The following is a 22,655-nucleotide window of genomic DNA, read 5'->3' on the forward strand; positions in this document are numbered from 1 at the left end:
CAGGCCAGTAAGCCCCAGGGGTCCACCTATCTCTGCCTTTCCACCATACCCTGTTTTTTATTTTTATTGTTTTATGTGTATGTGAGTATTGCCTTCATGTAGATAGGTGTACCCATGTCGTGCAATGCCCACAGAGGTCAGAGGAGGGTGTCAGATCCCTGGAACTGGAGTTATGGGTGGTTGTTAGCTGTCATAGGGGTGCTGGGAATCAAACCCTGGTCTTCTGCCAGAGCAGCCAGTGCTGTTAACCACTGGGCCGCCACCTCTCCAGCCCCGACACACCAGAGGGATGTTCTTTTTTTTGAGACAGGCTTCTCATAGACCCGACTGGTCTGGAATAGAATTCACTGTGTAGACCAGGCTGGCCTTGAACTCACATAGATTCCCCCTGCCTCTGCCTCCCAATTGCTGGGATTAAAGGCATGGGCCAACACACTCGTAACACACCCCAATTTTTTTTTCATATTTTATTTATTATTTTTATTTTATGTGTATGTGTGTATTGCCTGCGTGTAGGTAAGTGCACCCGTGTTGTACAGTGCCCAAGGAGGACAGAAGAGGCTGTTGGATCCCCTGCAACTGGAGTTACAGACAGTTGTTAGCTGCCATGTGGGTGCTGGGATTTGAACCCGGGTCTTCTGCAAGAACAGCCAGTGTCTTTAACCGCTGAGCCATCTCTCCAGCCCTCACACCCAATTTTATAAATGTGGGTTGTAGACTTAGGTCCTCATGCTTGTAAATCAAGCACTTCCCTGACTTGAGCTATCTCCACAGCCCTAGATATCAGATTATTAATATGAATTGAGTCTGTGGAAAAGAACATATAGCCAAGGGGTATAACAACATACCCCTGCCTCTATCTTTCCAATTCTGGTATTAAAGGCCTGTACCACTGTCCCCATTCATTTGGTTCTGGGGAATCAAACAAAGGGCTTTGTGCTTCATACGTGCTAGATAAGCGCACTAAAAACTGGGCTGCATCTCTAGCCCATAATTCTAAACGTTGACTTTGTCCTTGAAGGTAGGTTGAGGTGGAGGCGGAGGGTAAATTAATTTTATTGATGTAGATCAATAAAAGAGTGAGTACCTTGAAATATCATCATGAATATTACCTTTGGCCTCATATCTGTTACAGACCTCTAGGCATTTCTCATGGTATGCCTGTAGATTTACAGTTTATTTGCTTTTATCTAAAATTTGCTGTTTCTTCTTAGGCAGCAGAACAAGGACGCCCCCCTGAGCACACCAGCAAGTTTTACGCTAAGGGAGCACTACAATACCTGGTTCCCATCCTTACACAGACACTAACTAAACAGGTGAGCTTCTTGACTACATAAACTAAGAGAAAAAATTTTATTTTGGGTGGGTTGTTTCACTGTGGAACAGTTTCCATGGAGGAATTTGGCAACCCATTTGATGTTCTGTTACAGATGACTCAGGAATAACTGAGCTGAGATGCTGAGTTGTTTGTGAAGGAGAACTGTGCCTGAGTATCTTGTGCAGCTTGATTGGGAACAAACCACACATGGCTCTAATTTCCTGAATCCTACAGTATCTACACTAACAGAGGACATGTGTTCTATATAACTTGCAATAAAGACAGGTTGTGGGTGTAGTACAGCTCAGTAGTAGGGTGCCTGTTCAGTAAGTACAAAGCTCTGCACTTATGTACCATTCTCTGCACTTAAAAAAGCAAAGAAAGATTGGAAAAACAGATATTCTAGATATACATAGGCCACATAAGTACTTTTGTTCCTATCTGCAATATCTTTATGAAATCATTGGGTATATGTATTTTTTTAAATTTTATGTGTATGAATGTATGTAGGTGTACCACATGTGCAATGCCCACAGAGGCCAGAAGAGGGTATTGAATGCTTCTGGATCTGGAGTTAGGGAGGGTTGTTAGACACCATTCATGTGGGTTTTTTTAAAAGCTGATGAGGTTGGAGTTAATTCAAATCCTAATAAAGAATTCTATTTTAACTCAGCTGACCCCAGGCCCTGTGTTGGATCTCTAATAACATAAAGCCGGACGTGAGAGGGCATGTCTGTAATCCCAACACTTAGGCCAGTGGATCAGAAGTTCAAGGTCCTCCTGGGCGCCTACTGAGTTTGAGACCAGTTGGACTACATGAGGCCCTGTCTTCAAACAGAAAACCCTAATTCCTCAAAGTCATTAACATCAGTTCAGTTACTACACATGGGAGGAGAGAGATGGCTTAGTGGTAAGAGCATGCACTCCTGCAGAGGACTAGAGTTAAGTTACTACTCCCATGTTAGGTGGCTCACAACTACCTGGAACTCCAGCTCCAGGAGAATCTCATATCTCTGGCCTCCAGGAACACTTGAACTCAGCCCAAGGACCCACACACATACCCATAATTAAAAATAAAAATAAGGGCCTTAAGAAATGGCTCTGTGGCTAAGAATACTTACTGCTTTTGCAGAGGATCCAGGTTCAGTTTCCATCACCCACGTGGTGGCTAGCAACAATCAGTAACTCCACTTCCAGAGGATCCGATGCCTTCTTAGTGGACTTGCATGCAAGCAGGCAAAATACTCATACATTAAAAATAATAAAATCTCCCAAACAGTTCATTACAAAATAAGAGTAGCATTGTGAGGATGTAAGCTATGGTGTCTCACCACTGTTGACTTTATGCTTCATAGGAATTCTTGGTTGGATACTCGGGGAGGTATTTTTCTACTACCTCTTCGCTTTTAGTATGAGTGAAATCTTACCAAGCTCAGCCAGTTCTGGGGAAACAATACTATTGACTTAGAGCACTGAAAACTGCTTTTACACAAGAATTTAAGTTTTTAGGGATATGCCCATTTCTTTCAATATAGCAGTCTAAAAGTTTAAGTATGGATGAAATGAGTTGGATGTCCCCTTAATTTTTAAATTGTTTTTCAACTTTACATTGGTTACTTTATTATCTCTTGTGTCTTTTCTCCTTCAGGAACAGGTCCCACCCTTCCCCTTTCTTTGACTTTCCCTCCCTCCCTCCTTTCTTTCTTTACCTCAAACTCCCAAGTATCTGCTTGCCTCTGCCTCCTGGGAATGAAGGCCTGTGCCACCACACCCAACACTTTTTTTCCTTTTTTGAGAAGGGGTTTCATCTACATGAAAAAAGCTGATCTCAAACCTGCTGTGTAGCAGGATGACCTTGACTTTTTTGGTACACCTCACCCTACCGCCTGAGTGCTGCGAATTTTTGGGGGGGGGGGGGTGTGCTAATATATCACTCGCTTATGCAGTACTGAGGGACTGCACACAGGACTAAGCACTCTACCAGCTGAGCTAGATCTTGGTGGTGTTCTGAGGCACGTTCCTTTTTGGTAGACCTTGCTGGCCTCAAAACTCATTCATGGCAACACTCCTTCCTTAAGTCTCACAAGTGTTGGTGTTGCAGGCAAGGTGTGCTCCACCAGGCTGGGCTGTTTTGTTATATATGTCTGAGTTCTTCATTCTCCTTGATATATGATACTAAGTTGAAGCTCTTCCACATATTAATTAGGTTGACATAGACTCTCTGGGATGAATCTTTGTAAAATTTAAAAGGGATTTATGTTTCATTTACTTACCTGAACTTTTAAATTCTACAGATAACTTTGGAGTGTGTTGAGGGCCTTTTGAGTGATTTTTCTGTAGAAACGTTTACCTAGTGCCATGTTCTTTGACCAGGATGAAAACGATGACGACGATGACTGGAACCCCTGCAAAGCAGCAGGGGTGTGCCTCATGCTTCTGTCCACCTGCTGTGAAGATGACATTGTGCCACATGTCCTCCCCTTCATTAAAGAACACATCAAGAACCCTGATTGGCGATATCGGGATGCAGCAGTAATGGCCTTTGGATGTATCTTGGAAGGACCAGAGCCTAATCAGCTCAAACCACTAGTTATACAGGTAAAGCTTGAGGGGATTTTAGAGTGGTAAGTGGAAGAGTGTTGTGTGTGTGTTTAAATTAAGCTATAGTCAGTCACAAGGATATTTCCAAATAGGGACATAGTAGTAAGTACTTAAATTATAGCTCTTGGGAGGTAGAGTCAAGAGGGTCAGGCTACCAGCCTTAGCTACATAATAAGTTTAAGACCCCCCTGTGCTATCTGATACTGTCTCAACAACAAAACAGGTTGCTTGTTATCATTAAGGATAAGATACTTTGGCTTTTAAATTATAAGTCTTAGGACCCAAAAACTTGACAAACATAGAAAAGACCAAGAAGAAAGTCAACTTTGAATTTACTCTTACCCAAGAAAAACGCTTAATACATTGCAGCTTTGTTTTCTGTGCTGTGTGTACAAAAGGAAGGCGTAGTTACTATGCAGATCCATCTTCTGATTATTATTTTTAAAGTCATGTCAGACATTTTCCTACTGTTTTGAGGCTTTTGTGATTAGCTCATTTTATAGCCTGGGTAGCCTAGATTGGTGGCAATCTCAGCCTTGTGAGTTATAAGCGTGAGTTACCATACTCAGCTGGCTGCAAACTCTAGGGCTCTGGTAATCTTGTTACTTGGCCTTCCAAGTAGATGGGAATTAAGGGATGTGGCAACATATTCTACTTAATAATATTTTTGTTTATGCTTATTTCTATTTATTGGTCTTTTTGAGACAGAGTCTCCCTGTAGCCCCATCTGGCCTGGAACTCACTAGGTAGACCAGGCTGGCCTTAAACTCAGAGATCCAACTGCCTCTGCCTTCCACGTGCTGGGATTAAAGGTGTGTACCCCAAGCCTGGCCTTTATGCTTATTTTTAATCAAGGTTTCAGGTAGCACAGGCTCCTTCAGCATAGCTATGTAGCTAAGGCTGTCCTTAAACTCTTGATCTTCCTGTACTGGGAATACAGGCTTGTACCACTACTCCCATAATTTTTGGTCTTTTTGAGAAAGGGTCTCCCTGTAGCCCAAGCTGGCCTGGAACTCACAGAGAGCCACCTGCCTCTGCTTCCCAAGTGCTGGGACTAAAGGCCTCTGCCACCATACCCGGCTATGGCCATATTCTTAGAATGGAGATATTCTGTTCTTTAAACAAAATGGATTATTTCTGTAGTGATAGTCTCTCTGTGGAAATTTGTTTATTTTACTGGTATAAATGGTAGAAGAACCCACTATGTTGAATCCATACATACAGAATTCAGCCTTTCAGGATTTTTGAGCTGATGGCTTGTAACTACTTCTTTCTTACTCAGTGTAGACTGTTTGAAAGCATCCAGACAAGCTCTCACTGTGTAGCCCTGGCTGGCTTTGAACTGACAGAGATCTGTCTGCCTCTGCTTCCTGAGTGCTGGGATTAAAGTTGTGCATCATAATGCTTGGGCCATACTCTCTTAAATTTTGGGGAGGGACAAGGGGGTCATTGTTTTGGGTTTTCTTTTGTGACAGGGTCTCCCTGTAGCTCCACCTGGCCTTGGAACTTGCTGTGTCGACCAAGCTGGCCTAGGTGTGCCACCATGATACCATTCCTTTTTAATTTTTTTTTTTAAATATTTATGTGTATGTGTGTATTGCCTGATGTAGATAAGTGCACCCATGTCATTCAGTGTCCACGGAGGACAGAAGAAGCTGTCAGATCCCCTGGAACTGGAGTTACAGGCAGTTGTGAGCTGCCATGTGGGTGCTAGGATTTGAACCTGGGTCTTCTGCAAGAATAGCCAGTGTTCTTAACCTCTGAGCCATCTCTCCAGCCCCCCTTTTTAATTTTTTAAAGATTTATTTTGTATGTGAGTGTTTGCCTGCATGTATCATAGTGCACCCATGTGTGTAATGCCCATGGAGATTCAGAAGGTGTTGGATCCCCTGGAACTGGAGTTGAATGGTTGTTGAATGCCATGTGGGTTGCTGGGAATCAAACCTAGGTCCTGCAAGAGCAGCTATTTCTCTTTAACTGCTGAGCCATCTCTCCAGCCCCTGGCTCAAATTCTTTCTGTATTGGAATTTGATGAAAGGAATAGAACTTTTTCATTTTTTGCTTTAATTCTGTTAGATGTTTTAGAAGCATGTATTTCTTTATTATTTTTTAATGTGTATATGCATGTATTACCTGCATGTATATAAATGCACCTGTGTCGTGCAGTGCGCAAGGACATCAGAAGAGGTCATCAGATCCCCTGGAACTTGGATTATGAACCATTGCTAGCTACCATGTGGGTGCTGGGAATTGAACCCAGGTCCTCTGCAAGAACAGCCAGTGCTTTTAACCACTTATTTTTATTTATGTATATGAATGTTTTCCCTGTATTTATATAAGTACACCATGTGAATGCAATGCCTGCAGAGGCCCAAAGAGGGTGTCAGGTCCTCTGGAATGGGAGTAAACAGACAGTTGTGAGCCACATGTGGGTGCTGGGAACTGAACCCCGTTTTCTATTGCAAGAGCAGCCAGGGTTCTTAATTGCTGAGCCAGCTGTTCAACCCGGGAACGTGTGTTTGGTTATTTTTTGAGTTAAAAAAAAATACGTACGTGGGGGGGGGCGTTGTGTTGTGGGTTTTTAAGAGTTCAATTTGTTTCACTTTACTGTGTTTATAGGCTATGCCTACCCTAATAGAATTAATGAAAGACCCCAGTGTAGTTGTTCGAGACACAACAGCATGGACTGTGGGCAGGATTTGTGAGCTGCTCCCTGAAGCTGCCATCAATGATGTCTACTTGGCACCCCTGCTGCAGTGTCTGATTGAAGGCCTCAGTGCTGAACCCAGAGTGGCCTCAAATGTGTGCTGGGTAAGGGATTTTCTTCCTGGTAAGAAAGGAGCTTGCCAGAGCCATTGGGAAGAAAGTAGGAGGTGTGGAAGAGAAGAACATCTACCTCATTGGGAGAATTCTGAGTTCCATGTCCCTGATACCTGTAGTTAAATGGGGGGGAGATAGCAACTGTAGGAGCCAGGAGGAGCTGTTGGCTCGTGGTTGACTGATTTCCCAAAGCACTTAGAGCAGTCATGGTAACTCAGCTGGGATACTATCTGGACATGCTTCTCTTCCTTGAGTTCCTTATAGACAAGAAGTTTTTATTGAAGTTTTGGCTCTAAGAGGAACCATGGAAAAAAGCAAGCAAAAGGAGATAGGTGGCCTCTGCCCTGAGACAGCATAGGTATGTGTAGTTACTAGGACCTAGAAGGTTTGGGGGAGAAATTTGAAGTATGGAAAGAAGGGAAATGGTGGTAGGTGAAAATACTCTGCTACTTAGAGAGTTAGATTATTGGGAAGTACAAAATAAAATTAATTTGTAGGGGTGAGTTGACACAGGATCCTCCTGTTGCCAGCTGGCCTAGAACTTACTATGTAGACCAGGTTGGCTTTGATCTCATCAACATCTGGCTAAATATTTTAAAATTTAAAGATAATTTAGTTATTACATTTTCTTGTTAAATTAGTTAAATTTTTTTTAATGACCTTTTCAGAAAAAGTTGGAGTTAACAGTGGTTTGTAAGTTAAAGAACATTGTTCAAGGTATCTTGAGAAAAAATTAGGCAGTCTTACAATGGGGTTCCCTTTGGACTAATAATAGATCTACCTGCATTTCAGGCTTTTTCCAGTCTGGCTGAAGCTGCGTATGAAGCTGCAGATGTAGCAGATGATCAGGAAGAACCAGCCACCTATTGTTTATCTTCTTCATTTGAACTCATAGTTCAGAAGCTTCTGGAGACCACAGACAGGTAATTGATAATCCACAGAAGCAGATGTCGTCTTAATAGCCGACTCCTGCCCTCTGTGTGGAGTGTGAGATGAGGGGGAAAGAGCAAGGTAGTTTATTTACCTTCTCTGGAGGCATTAAAAGAATCCTATCTCTACTATAGCAGGTTAAACCAAAAAGAGAGATGCAGAAAGAAAAAAATGAAGACTTCTTAAGACAGGGTCTGTCTGTAGCCCCAGCTAGCCTGGATCTCACTATGTAGACCAGGCTGGCCTCTCACAGAGATCCGTCTGCCTCTGGAGTGCTGGAATTGAAGGTGTGGACCAGTAGGCCCAGCAAGAAATGAAGACTTCTTACCTGCGATCATCAGATTGCAGTTAGGGCTGGGCTTGGTATTGCATGTCTGGAGAGGCTGAGGCAAGAGAATTTCAAGTCAAAGATCAACCAAGGCTGTATGGTGAGATTCTATCTCAAACAAACAAACAAAAAATCCCAAACGTGCTTGCAATTTATAAAGTATTATAGAGAAGTCCTGAAGTACTGGCACATGTCATGAATTGATTTGCCATACCAGATCAGTAATTGTCACTTTCGTATCTCCATCATGGCTGTGCAGGCAACTTTTTGAATTACCTATGTGGGTTCTTTACCTGTTCAAGCCATTATTTGGCTTTTAAATTTTACTTGTGTGGGCTGTACAACACAGGTGCACTAACATACATGCAGTCATTACACTCACACACAAAATAGAAATAATATTTTTTAAAATTATTTTATCTATTTTTATTTTATGTGATTGAATGTTTTGCCTGCATTTATGAGTTCACCCGTGTCGCCGTGGAGGCTCACACACACAAAATAGAAATAATATTTTTTAAAATTATTTTATCTATTTTTATTTTATGTGATTGAATGTTTTGCCTGCATTTATGAGTTCACCCGTGTCGCCGTGGAGGCTCACACACACAAAATAGAAATAACGAAATATTTTTAAAATTTATTTTATGTGTTTGAGTGTATTGCCTGCATGTACGTGAGTGTACCCATGTCGCCGAGGCAGTCAGAAGAGGGCATCGGATTCCCCTGGAACTGGAGTTAAGGCCACCATGTGGGTCTGGGAATTGAGCCCAGGTCCTCTGCAAGAGCAGTCAGTACTCTTAACTGCTGTGCCATCTCTCTGGCCCCGAAATAATAAAATATTTAAAAAAAAATTTTCAGCTTGCTTGGGGCTTGAGACATGGCTCAGTGGTTTAAAGCACTAGCTGCACTTGCAGAGGACCCGGGTTCGATTCCCAGCACCCATATGGTGGCGAACAATTGGCTGTGACTCCAATTCCAGGGGATCTGGTGCCCTCTTCTGGCCTCCATGGGCATTGTATTAACACTGGTGCACTTACATTCATGCAGGTAATAGATTCATGCACTCGATCTCGAGTGCTGGAATTAGAGGTATACATTACCACATCTGGCTAAATATTTTTAAATTTAAAGATAATACGCAAAATAAAAATATCTCTGTGTCCAAAGCCAACCTGGTCTATATAGAGAGTTCCAGGTCAGCTGTGGCTACAGGAAGACCCTATCTTAAAAGGACCCAAAAAATAGCCAGGCATGATGGTGCACACCCTTAATCCCAGCTCTCTGGGAGGCAGAAGCAGGCTGTGACTCTGGGAGGCAGAAGCAGGTTCTGTGACTTTGAGGCCAGCCTGGTCTACATAGCAAGTTCCAGGTCAGCTGAGGTTAGAGGGAGACCCAGTCTCAAAAAGACCCAAATATAAACAAAATATGATTTAAAAATTTTCAGGGGCTGGAGAGACAGCTCAGCGGTTTAAGAGCACTGGTTGTTCTTGCAGAAGACCTGGGTTTGAATCCCAGCACTGATATGGCAGCTAACAACTGTCTGTAACTCTAGTCTCAGGGAATCCGACAGCCATCTGACTGGCCCCTGTTCTAAATTTTAATAATCGAAACCATAAGCATAGTTTCGGTTCAAAGGACTTGGTTTATTTTGTGTGTGTGTACAATTTTACACAGGATGTCAGAATCTGTTCTCTCCTTACGCCATGTGGGATCATAGGCTTGAATTCATGTCATCATGCCTCATGGCAAGTGCCTTTAAAACACTCAGGCATCTCACTGGCCTAAAACTTTTGAATTTTTGGTTTATAGACATCCACTTGTTTAATTTTTAACATTAAAAAAGGAATTTTATTTACTATTTTTATTTTATGTGTTTACCTGTTTTACCTGTGTGTGGGTAAGTGCACCCGTGTCATGCCATGCCCTCGGAGGACAGAAGAGGCTGTTGGATCCCCTGGAACTGGAGTTATAGACAGTTATTATGTGGGTGCTGGGATTTGAAACTGGGTCTTCTGTAAGAACAGTGTTCTTAACTGCTGAGCCATCTCTTCAGCCCCTTAAATTTTAAAATTTTTAAAGTTTTATATGTGGGTATTTTCTCATGTATGCAAGTCACCTGTGTCATGTAATACCTATGGCACTAGAAGAGGGTGTTGGATCCCCTGAAATTGGAATTAAGGACCTTTGTTAGCCACAAACAAATGGGTAATGGGAACTGAATCCTGCTCCTGTAAGAGCAGCCAGTGCTCTTTAAGTGCTGAGCCATCTCTCCAGCCATTTTTGTTGTTTGTTTTTTGGCATGGTCTCTAGCCCAGGCTGGTCTTGTATTTGTTAGAAGGTCTACTAAGTGTTTGCATTATATATGTAAGCCACCACACTTGTGATTCATTGATCCCTTGTTGCAAAGTTCATACCAAGTTTGTCCTGGTGCTAGTTTTTGGTTTCCTATTTTGCAGTACTAAATATTGGATCCGTGGTTTTGTGCATGGTAGGCAAGGACTCCATCTAAACCCCCAGTCTTTGGGGGTTTGAAAAACTTTGTCCATTTTACGAACTACTTGATTGTCCTTTTCTCAGTTGAGGCTTTATGATTTTTGGCATGTGTTCCTTACAGACCTGACGGACACCAGAACAACCTGAGAAGTTCTGCATATGAATCTCTAATGGAAATTGTAAAAAATAGTGCCAAGGACTGTTATCCTGCAGTGCAGAAAACAACTCTGGTCATTATGGAACGACTGCAGCAGGTGCTTCAGATGGAGGTAAGACTTGGGAATATCCTGGCTTGGGGAAGGACAGCCCTTTTGACTTGACTTACACATGAACATTGCAACTTTAGACAAGGCTCTCGAGTCAGGCACCACACAAAAAACATTGCAACACAACATTTGCACTGTTTGTTTTCTGGTCTTATGCTATTCACTGCATTCATGTTAGTAAGGATTACCTAATATTCCTGGTAATTGAACAAAAGTGGAAATTTGGGGCTGAAGAGGTGGCTCATTGATTAAGAACAAGTACTGCTTTTTCGGAGGAACAGAGTTTGGGTCTAGTACATTGAGTACCTACCTCATAAACTACCTGTCACTCCAGTTCCAGCAGATCTGATACCCTATTCTGAGCACTGTGGGCACTATGCTTATGTACTGGACACACCCATACATAGAAATAAGTTAATAAAGTGTTTGTAAAGAATAGAAGGATTTCATTAAGACATGATTTCTTTTCCTTGTAGTCACATATCCAGAGCACGTCAGATAGGATCCAGTTCAATGACCTTCAGTCCTTGCTTTGTGCAACTCTTCAGGTATGATGGTGCCTTCTTACTTTTTTTTTTTTTTTTTTTTTTTTTTTTTTTGAGACAGGCTGTCCCTGTAGCCCCAGCTAGCCATTAATTTGCTATGTAGACCAGGCTGGCCTCGAACTCAACTCAGAGATCCGCCTGCCTCTGCCTCCTGAGTGTGGGATTAAAGGTGTGCCTCTTTACTTCTTGGTAGCTCCAAGGAAGAGATCCATTCTATTAGTATGACAGGTTCATATGTACACAGCTCTGAAATAGTGTCGTGATTCTGACCAGAAACTGTTCTCAGAAGGCTTTGATCTGTCACTCGTTGGAAGAATTTCTCATCTTTCATGTCTTTCTAGCAAGATCTAACTTGTTTTCTGTAGGGATGGAAGGGCCTCAGTATAATGGGTCCTTTCAGTTGTACTCTCCTTGTGTCAGCAGCTTTTGCTATTGGTTTTTGTAAAGTGGTTCAAGCCTGACTCAGTCAAATTAGGTTCCCAATTGTGGTTCACTTAATGAAAAGTATAACCCTGAGAGGCTAGGGGAGAAATGGCTCAGCAGCGAAGGGTGTTTGTTCTTCTAGAGGACCTGAGTTTCCAGCAACCCCATGATGGCTCACAGCTGTCCTTAACTCCAGTTCCAGGGTAACTGATACCCTCTTCTAGTCTCCATGGGCATTGCATACATATACACACACATACACGTATAGACATGCACGAAAGACACTCATACACATAAAATACAAATAAATTAATTTTTATTAAAACGTATATAGCTTTAAGGGCCAGGGTTATATCACTCAGTAGACAAGTGCTTGCCTAGTATGTACAAGGCCCTTGGGTTCAGTCCCTGCATGCCTTCCCAAATGGCTTGAACTCATACCATCATCTTTTGAAACATATGCTTCTGACGTTTTATTGTGCTTTTTATTCAGAACAGTCTTTTTCAAGGAGGGACTAGGAAAATTATAATAAAATGTCATTATCTGCTTCGGAAATGGTGAAGGAGCTATTAATGCTTTTTGTATTAGGGAACAAAAGGAAAAGTCTGGAACTTACCTGAAGCTTAAGTGGGTATTGGATTGTAGTATTCAGCGATACTTAACTAGATCATCTTACCTGTGAACTGACTTTTAATTTCCTTAAGGTTTGGGGTTTTTGGGGGGAGGATCTTTTGGTCTTTTTGAGATGGGGTCTCCCTGTGGTCTCACAGAGATCTGCCTGCCTCTGCTGGGACTAAAGACGTATGCCACCATGCCCGGCCCTTTTTAAATCTTAACCTCAAGTTTAGACTGTAGGGAGTTACTTTTTGTGTGAGAATTCCTGCACACTGAATGCTTGTTACTCAAGTAGGACTAGAGTATAGAGCGGGCTGATGGGATGTCAGGTGGGCACAGGTGGAAGCCAAAGAAGTTTTTGGTTTTGGGGTTTTTTTTTTGTTTTTTTTGTTTTTTTTTTCCGCATCATGGAGGATTATTCTGTGGTTTTGGTAAATGGAGAAACAGAAGAGATTGTTAAAATGAATGTTTGATTGCAGATGATTGGCTTTGTCCAAGTTCTTCAGGGATAAAATGTTTGGCTTTGCAAATGTTAAAAAAAAAGAATCAGGTCGGGCGCAGTGGCGCACACCTTTAGTCCTAGCACTCGGGAGCCAGAGGCAGGCAGATCGTTCTGAGTTCAAGGCCAGCCTGGTCTACATAGTGAGTTCAGGTCAGCTGGGAATACAGGGAGACCCTGTCTCAAAAAAAAAGAGAAGAAAAGAAAAAAGACTCAAAAGGACTTAATTGATTTCCCCCTCCCAAAGTAAAGGCATGCTATTCACATTGGAGGGTTTGGGATTGACATTCTTGTTCATTTCATAGAATGTTCTTCGGAAAGTGCAACATCAAGATGCTTTGCAAATCTCTGATGTGGTCATGGCCTCCCTGTTACGGATGTTCCAAAGCACAGCTGGGTCTGGGGGAGTGCAAGAAGATGCCCTGATGGCAGTTAGCACACTGGTGGAAGGTGAGTGAGCAACAGAGGGGCAGAGGACAGGGAGCCACACTGGTGGAAGGTGAGTGAGCAGCAGAGGACAGGGAGCCTATCTTTAAAATGCTGGAAAGACTATCCTTTTACTAGGGCATGAATCAGTTGAAGTGTAAGTTGTATAACTGCCTTTCTTGCCACCCTCCTTAAAGTAATGGCCAGCTGGTTAACACCATCAGATTGGCAGTCTTCTCAAGGGAAATTATTACCTACTTAAGGTTCATCAGGTTCTTTCTTCCCTGTTGAGGGGAAGAGGAAACAGAAGAGTCTTTCCTGGCGCTTGGTATTTTCTGGTGTGGACTATATTGCTTTGTACTTGATATTAAATGAGTTTTAGGAATTAATTAATCTTTTTGATTGTGGTCTGACTACAAAATTGCTTTGGGGAAGCCTTATCTGACTTCAGACTTTTTTAAGGACATTGAAAACATATTAAAAAGCACTTTAGAAATTGGGAGTGTTTTGTCAGGTGTAACCTAAAGGTGTTAATAAGGCCATTATTTGAGAACCAGACTTACTCTGTCATAAAGAGCCTATGTCCAAAGCTAAGTATAATGGTGCACACCTATGTCCAGGCACTCTGGAGGCAGAGCAGGAGGAATTGTTTGAGTCAGCATGTGGTACATAGCAACTCTGTTTGGGGAAAAAGGATGCTGGACGTGTATCTTCGTTGGCTGAATGCTTGCTTTGCATGCACAAAGCCCTGGTTTTGATCTCCTAGCATGGCATAAACTGTATGGTGGCACATGCCTGCAATCCCAAAACTTAGGTGGTGGAGGCCAGGATCAGGAACTTAAGGTTACACCCTCTGCTATATCACACATTGTGAATTCAAGGCAGCCTGGGAAACAGGAATCTTGTCTTGCCAGAAAAAGGAAAAAGCTTGGCCTTTAGAAGCTGAGGCAAGAGGATTGTGGATTCCAGGGGGCCACCTCAGCTATAGAGTGAGATCTTGTCTCAAAATAACGGCTAGAAAGATGCTTCAGTAGTTACGTGCACTTGCTTCCCTTGTCAGAGGGTCAGATTTTATATTTCTCGAACCCACGTTGGGCAGCTCACAACCACCAGTTCACTCCAGTTCCTGGGAATCTTGACACCCTCTTCTGACTTCATTGGCCTCTGTACATGTGCACATACACACTAAGTAAATTTTGAAACATAAGAGTGGCTGGAGAGATGAGTCAACAGTTAAGAGCACTGACTTCTCTTTCAGAGGACTGGGGTTCGGTTCCCACAACCCCATGGTGGCTAACAATTGTCTAACTCCAGTTCTGGGAAGTCCATCCAGTGTCCATTTCTGGCCTCCACAGACATTGCATGCACATGGTAAACTTAACATACGTGTAGGCAAAACACACACATAAAAACAAACAGAATCAAAAACAACTAGAAAGAGGAAGGCGGCAGGGTTGTAGGAGAGCCTGGTTCCCAGGGTGTGTGTGGCCACCCTGAAGGCAGAGAAGTTTGTTTGGGTTCCTAGAGTGGATTCTTTGGATCCAAAGCGCTATACTTTTTCTTCTTTTCCATTTCTTTTTTTCTCTTTTCCCAGTGCTGGGAATTGAACCCAGGGGCTTGAATATCTTAGGCAAGTGTTCTTCCACTGAGCTACCCTCACCCTTATGCTGCTTTTCCTGGTTATGGCTTATTAACTCCTTGATGGCATTACCTAGGAGACTGTTTTGAAGCTGAGCTCCAGAGAGGACATATTCAGATGGAGGAGGGGACAAGAAGCAGAGTGCTGGCTCAATTTCAGAATCACCCTTTCCTCTGAGTCTGCCACTTTCTTGTTTTAGCCACAGTTAGTGGTCCTCAGTTTTAGGACCATTGAGACTGTCTGGGATTGAAGAGTTTGGCCCTTCCAGCAGTTACAAACTTGGCTAACATGAGACAGATTGAATGTCTTCATGGTGGAACTAGCAATTAACGCATATTCCACCCAACCTGTTGAGAAGTGAATGCATTTTGAGAGGCCAGTACAGTTGTTTGATTCATCTCATGTCCCGTATTGTTGTCATGAGCTAATAGTTTGTTTCATTAACAGTGTTGGGTGGTGAATTCCTCAAGTATATGGAAGCCTTTAAACCGTTCCTGGGCATTGGATTGAAAAATTATGCTGAGTACCAGGTAGGAGATACTTTTTCAAATAGTATCCTTGGATTTGGTGTATTTTTGAAGTGCCAGGGATCAAATTCAGGGCCTCATACATGCTAATTCTCAGCATGTACTCCAACACTGAGCTGCACCCCAACCTTCAAAATCCTACATTCTGATTAATGCTCAGTAGTGTAGTCAGGCAAAATTAGCTTCCTACAGCCAAGTAATTTTGTAGCTTTAGCCTCTGAACTGGAAGTAGTCTATGAAAAGCAGGGCATTGGATCTGCCAGATAAGAAATCACAATTACTAGATAGTGATTGATTACAGGGCACATGCCAAGTTATGTCATAGCTACTCTTAACTAGCAGTGCTGTTTTAAACCTGCTTCTGCCGTGACCACCATCCTTCCTTGTTGATTGTCCAGATGTTCCTAATTGCTTGCAGTATCGGTCATTAAAAATTTATCATAGCAGGGAAAGGACATTTCCTTCTTTGATTCTGGTTCAAGTGGTAAGGGTCCATTGACTAGGTAAAAATCGTGTTCTGTTTGGAAAATCATTTCCTCATTCTTTTGCAGGTGTGTTTGGCAGCTGTTGGCTTAGTTGGAGACTTATGCCGAGCCCTACAATCTAACATCTTACCTTTCTGCGATGAGGTGATGCAGCTGCTCCTGGAGAACTTGGGGGTGAGCATCTACACAGTCTGTCAGTTGTGAAGAAATTTAAATAACAAGATCTGGGGGCTGGAGAGATTGCTCAGTGGTTAAGAACACTGGTTGTTCTTGCAGAAGACCCGTGTTAGAATCCCAGCACCCACATGGCAGCTAACAACTGTCTATAACTCCAGTTCCAGGGGATCCGATAGCTTCTTCTGTCCTCGGGCATTGCATGACATGAGTGCACTTACCTACATGCAGGCAATACACATAAAACAAAAATAATAAATGAAATATTTAAATATCGATCTGTGACAAAGTTGTAGGTTCATTTATTTTCATATTTCTAATGGTTGCAAAAGTAGAAAGTAAATATATGATTTATCTAGCAGTAACTACAATTAATTTGTATTATATCCAAAGTTTCTTGAGTTTTGAACCAAAAAGTTTTGATGCTTATAAATTTCCTTTCCCTTGTCTTTTTCTTTGCTAGAATGAGAATGTCCACAGGTCTGTGAAGCCACAGATTCTGTCTGTGTTTGGTGATATTGCCCTTGCGATTGGTGGAGAGTTTAAGAAATACCTAGAGGTGGTATTGAATACTCTGCAACAGGCCTCCCAAGCACAGGTGGACAAGGTAAGGTTGAAATTGTTCTGCTGATCTTTTGAGTCTAGCTCTAATTGAAGTGGAAAGACTGTTTAAAGATATACAACTCAAGATAATCAGTGTGATCCAGGTTCTGTTCTTTGTCTCTTCCAGTCAGACTTTGACATGGTGGATTATCTGAATGAGCTAAGAGAAGGCTGCTTGGAAGCTTATACTGGAATTGTCCAGGGATTGAAGGGAGATCAAGAGAACGTACACCGTTGAGTATATACCCCAGTTGCCGCAATCCACTGACTGGTGCACAGAGGCAGATGACCTGCAGCTTACCTTTTGTAGCCCACTGCTACTTACAGGAGGAAAGAAAAGAGGAGCAGGACCCTAATGCTAATGGGAGCTAATGGGAAGCTCTCTATTTCTGTTCCACTCCTGCTTTTCTGTGCTTTTTTTGTCATAGGGGTAGGGAGATGCTGGGAATAAAGCTCAGGGCCTCACGCATGGTAGAAAAGCTCTCTACCAGTGAGCTGAGCTACCACCCAATCCTGTCTTGGCATTTGAACATTGCAAAAATGAGATCCAGTGAGGCTGTTGGGAAAAAAGTACAGAAAATGCTGGTGTCTTTCTATTCCAACCATGGCAGCAGTTATACAGTTCATGCCCTGTGGGAGGAAATATTTGTAGTTTAGAACTCTTTTGACATTGATTGCTCAGAGGAATGTTCCTTCTGAAGACACCAAGCCTGCCAAATACGGGACACTTTCGTGAGACTTCCTTTTTCTTTTACAGCGGATGTAATGCTGGTACAGCCCAGAGTAGAATTTATTCTGTCTTTTATTGACCACATTGCTGGAGACGAGGATCATACAGATGGAGTAGTAGCCTGTGCTGCTGGGCTGATAGGGTAAGTTAGACCTGCTTCCAGTACTTGAGTAGACATCATGGAACAGAAGATGTTTGTGGGAATGAATCTTGAGAGTGGAAATGGCAACAACCCACTCCTTGGTGCAGAGGAGGTTTTTCTGTTTCTACTTTGGTGCTGATGAAGCCCCAGTCCTCATACTGTAGCAGTTCACCACCTAGCTGTATTCCTAGCCCCTTTTACAAAGCCCATGTTGATGATTCATTTGAGACCCTGCAGAGCTATAATTTCTTGCTGCTAAACTCTAATGGTTGCCAACAAATTGCCTGTTTGAACATCTTCTATTGTTTGAGACAATCTCACTATGTAGCCCTGGCTAGCGTAGAACTCGGTCTACCTCCCTCTGCCTCCTGGGTACTGGGATTAAAGGTGTGCAATACCACACCTGGCTTTTTGTTTGTTGTAGAAGCTCTTGTTATGTAGCCCATGCTTATATCAAGCTCATCCTCCTGCTTTAGCTTCTTCCTGACATTACTGGTATCACAGATGTGTGCTCACCACACTCTGCTCTAGTTCTGATTATTTAACCTTGGCTGAATCATTCTAACACTTGTAATATAAAGCATCCCAAGATCCCTTAACTTTTAAGAAGTAAATGCTAAGAAATACCTGTTGGCTCTGCCTGGTTTGGAAGATCAAAACATGGTGTGGTCTGGCCAGGCGGTGATTCTCAGGTGTGTTTATTTTGTACAGGGACTTATGTACAGCATTTGGAAAGGATGTACTGAAATTAGTAGAAGCTAGGCCAATGATCCATGAACTATTAACTGAAGGACGAAGATCGAAGACTAACAAAGCAAAAACCCTTGCTACGTGGGCAACAAAAGAACTGAGGAAACTGAAGAACCAAGCTTGGTACGGTCTTGTCTTCATGGCCTTTCTTCAGCTTTCTTGAGGGCATGTTTTCTGCAGGTCATTTGGTAATGGCTGCCTATTGATAATTTGTTTATACCTTGTCCACATACTTGCTTCCGAGACAGACAGGCCTTTGATTCTCAGCCATGTACTAGTGGAATAATTGGGCAACCTTAGTAAGATTGGCTGTCTTGAATATTTCCTTACTTGCCTTGCTGGCGACTGACTCGGGCTTGGCACTTTTACCACTAAGCTACTATAGATGCTGTTGAGCAGGTAGCTAGCACACAGAAGAGAAGAAAAATAACTAGTCTGAGAATTGGCCAAGTCCCATCCAGGCTTAGGAGCAGTTAGTTGTAGGAATTGTAGATATTTGCACTCTGTTGGATGCATGTGATCTCAGGATTGACCTCTTCATTTGTTTTTTAGATCTGGTACCATTGGGATGATAACCTGAGACCCCCACTGGAAATCTCCAATCTTTTGAAAAACCCGGAAGTGAGGCGTGTGCAAGGATGCTGAATGTTTGGGAATGAGAGGATGAGTGAGTGAGGCTTGAAAACACACCACATTGAAATCCTGCCGCAGCCGACAACAGCAGCGCTGTTAGTGAGCTAAGTAAACACTGACTTCGTAGAACACCATAACATCGGCCATCTTGGAAAAAAGAAACTGGATTTACTTGCTAATTAAAAAAAAAAAAAAAGCTGTCTCTTCCCAGGGGAGGCTAGAACTAGCTTTTCTGCTTTGGCTGGTGCCGAATGGAATGACTGGTTGGGAGAGGAGGGACTGGGTTCAACTGTGGTGCTTTGTTGTAAAAGGCAGCCTGGCCTTTGCTACTGAGGAGAAAGATGGAGCCCGGGTATTGAGCCCACCCTCACTGTACCTTTGCCACATGGTACTGTATACATGCCGGTTAGAAGGAGCGTGAGGGATCTTACAGTCTGAGAATGAGTGTGTGTGAGTGAGGCGGTATCCACATTCTCAACTTCATCATTGCAGTTTCTTTTTCCCAGAAAATAAGGGGTTAGATGTTGCATTTCATAAACTAACTGAAGTTCTGTCTACTGATGCAGCACAAGAGACCTGTTTAAAAAAAATAGGGAAGACGCTCTTTAGGTTTGTTTTTGTTTTTTAATTATTCTAGGGAAAACTGACAATGGTCAGAGCTCCTATCTGAGCTTTTCCTCAAGGCGCCTTTCCTGATACGGTTCAACTGTGAATGTAGAAGGGGGGAGGGGGGAGAAAAAGACAACTCTGGAGTTAGAGGATATAGAAAAATAAAAGTACAATTGTTACAGATAAAAAATGCAGACTTCAAAGACAGAAAAAGTCACAACCCAAACCAAAATTTAAATACTCAAAAATTGGCATCACAAAAAAAAAAAAAAAGCTCTCTCCTGACATGGCAGTCTGAATGCCCCCAGAAAATTGTGCCAAAGAGTTTAGAAAACAAATGTACAATAAAAGTTAAACACATACATGTACACATACACACACACACAAAAAAAAAAAAAAAAAAAAAGCAAACTTCAGGTAACTTTTGGATTGCAAATGACAATAAATTTAATGTTAACAATCTGATAAAATAACCATTTGGAAACTGCCTGGCCTGTTCTTTTCTTTGATTGACTGCAATGTGGGATTGGTCTCTTGCTGCACCTCAAAACCAACTAACCAACAAAATGTGTGTGTGTGTGTGTGTGTGTGTGTGTGTGTGTGTGTACACACTACAACTGCTGCGATGAAAATGGCCCTTGAAAAAGGTTATATTTTTCCACTGAAGTTGAAGATTAATAAAATGGTGTCGAACATTCCCCTGCTCACACGCTTTAGTATTTTTTAAAGTGTGATGTGCTGTGATTACCATAACTCAGAATTATTTTCCCTTTTACAAGGGAACAGGGCATCCTGAATTTTAGAATCTTTCAGCAATAAGAAAGGATTTCATTAAGCTGACCCTTTTGGTTTTTGCAGGTAGGAATTTTTGCTGGCATTTTGAATATGCTGCTTTAAAGAAATAGTAAAAAAGGAAAAAGTTTTTATTGCTTCCTGGTAGTTGGAAGATTAAAATACAAGACCCTTATTCTCATTTCATTTCCATTGTAGTAAAGTATAGGCGTAGGTTTTTCTCCATCTCTCCTTTGCATCTTCCTCTCCCTGTCTAAAGCCTTCCATTTGTAAGTGGGATTAGCTCCATTTTGCCTATCCATACAACAGCATCTCTAATAGCTCTTGTACAGGGTATCAGATATTGTGCCTTTTGGTGCCAGGTTCAAAGTCAAGTGCCGATCTGATCTGTGAACCAGTGTACAAAAAAAAGTGTGAAGGAGAGACATCCATTGTGAACAGAGAAATCACACCAGCTATAAGCCCCATTGAAAAGAGGCCTGGTCCTCTAAATGCCTTGTTTCCATCTTAGCTGTTATCTCAGATTTACTGACCATTCCTGATACTAGACAAGGTTGGGGCAGGGCTTAGGGAGGGGGCAGAAATATTGGAGAAAAGTGAAAAAAATCTGATCATTCCTCAGTGCTACCCATTTCTGTCCTGTGTGGGCTGTTTAGCTAGACAGCAGGAGAATAAAGTACACTGAGAACCATAATGAAAACAAAACCTTCTGCATGTTTTGTTCCAGGGAAGCAGTTGACAAGTGCTGTTATTAATGCTTTCTCCCAGGTGCATTCAATGCTGGAGAGGAGGAAATGGGCTGGGTGGATTGTGGTCTTGGTGCCTTGCTATTCTGCACTGGTGATGATTTTACTCCTTTCAGTTACCTTTAGCTACTGGGTTTTCCACAGTCTAGAGTATTTGTCCTTATCCGTTGGTACCACCTAAGGCAAGTGAATGCAAAATGCATTCTATCCACTCACTGTCTGGGCCTTCTCCACCCTGCGTCTTGGCACATTTCTTCAAGAATGTAGTTACCGTCTGCTTGGGAAGTTGTCAGTGCAAATGTGAAGAAAGTGGGCATCAGACTAGACTTTGGTTTGCCACAAGTGGCAGCTGCCTGTACCAATTACATTGACTAGTTTTGCTTTTCATTTTTCTCAGCCCCCCACTGTTGAAATGTTGAAGTTTTAGCTGTCAGAGGCAACTGTAATACTGCCCTAGGGATTTGTGGAGAAAAGGAGGGGAATTGTTCAGTGTAGTGTTTTAACTTTCAGAACGAAGCAATCTATTTACTCTTACTATTTAAGAAATGTGTTAGTCTGACTTTAAAAGAAATCCAAACTCCATCAGCTTTTGATAGCATCTTGGTTTTTGGAACAACTTTAATCTGTAATTGGCATTCAGAATGCCATTGGCATGCCAGTCTGTATGATGGCATTTAAAGACCTGTTAAAACACTTGAGCCCAACTTTATTAACCAAAACTGATACCACCACCTTTATCTTTTAAATAAAGTCCGCTTTATTTTTATTTTCAACATTTTGCTGCTTCATTTTCTTTGTTTCAGATGGTGTTGACGCTGTGAAAGTGAAGTGTCTTAGAAGAAGCTGGAGTGTGTAGTGATAGGGTATGTGTGTGTGTGTGTGTGTGTGGCGCATGCCTTTAATCTCAGCACTTGGGAGTTCAAGGCCAGCCTGGTCTTACAGTGAGTTCAGGCCAGCTGGGGCTACAGGGAGACCCTGTCTCAAAAAGACAAAAAAGGGGCTGGAGAGATAGCTCAGCGGTTAAGAGCACTGATTGCTCTTGTAGAGGACCCAGGTTCGACTCAGCACCCACATGATGGCAACGAACCATCCTTAACTCTAGTTCCAGGGGAATCTGAAGCATTTTTTTTGAAACTCAATAGCAAAGCCATTTTGTCTCAATTCTATAATAAAATTCACTGTGGTGGTGGGGGTATCCAGTAAGATGGCTCAGCCAGTAAAGGCAATTGTCACACAAACCTGAAAACTTGAATTCAGTCTCCATGTTGGAAGGAGAAAACTCACTCCTGAAAGTTGTTCTCTGACCTCCACACAGGCATCATGACGTGTACACCCATTCACATAACATACCTCACACACAATATAAATAACAAAAACCCTTTTTTCAGTTGTGATATAGGGTCTATGTAGCTAGGTTGCTCTTAGATTTTAGAGTCTGCCTCAGCCTCTGGAGTACTGTGGTTACAGGTATGTGTATTACCATAGTGGGCTGGCAACTGTTAAACTTTTGTGGGGGTAGCATCTGGGGAATGGCACAAGGTCTCACTCTGGCCCATG

General features: G+C 42.3%; 1 protein-coding gene across 1 annotated transcript in view; it reads left to right on the forward strand.

The window, feature by feature from the left end:
* Kpnb1 (karyopherin subunit beta 1) overlaps positions 1–19,982 on the forward strand; it is a gene marked incomplete at its 5' end in the record, with an annotated part of 30,692 nt that extends 10,710 nt beyond the window's left edge. Inside the window, 14 exon segments of the mRNA XM_008838249.3 lie at positions 1,215–1,316; positions 3,692–3,916; positions 6,539–6,730; positions 7,532–7,662; positions 10,615–10,762; positions 11,236–11,307; positions 13,148–13,292; positions 15,355–15,437; positions 15,986–16,093; positions 16,557–16,700; positions 16,824–16,929; positions 17,454–17,568; positions 18,280–18,441; positions 18,871–19,982. Coding sequence (XP_008836471.1) covers positions 1,215–1,316; positions 3,692–3,916; positions 6,539–6,730; positions 7,532–7,662; positions 10,615–10,762; positions 11,236–11,307; positions 13,148–13,292; positions 15,355–15,437; positions 15,986–16,093; positions 16,557–16,700; positions 16,824–16,929; positions 17,454–17,568; positions 18,280–18,441; position 18,871 — 1,734 coding nt within the window.
* Positions 19,983–22,655: the final 2,673 nt, after the last annotated feature.

This window comes from Nannospalax galili, unplaced genomic scaffold (assembly GCF_000622305.1).
Source record: "Nannospalax galili isolate Female #2095 unplaced genomic scaffold, S.galili_v1.0 scaffold95, whole genome shotgun sequence".
Lineage (NCBI taxonomy): Eukaryota > Metazoa > Chordata > Mammalia > Rodentia > Spalacidae > Nannospalax > Nannospalax galili.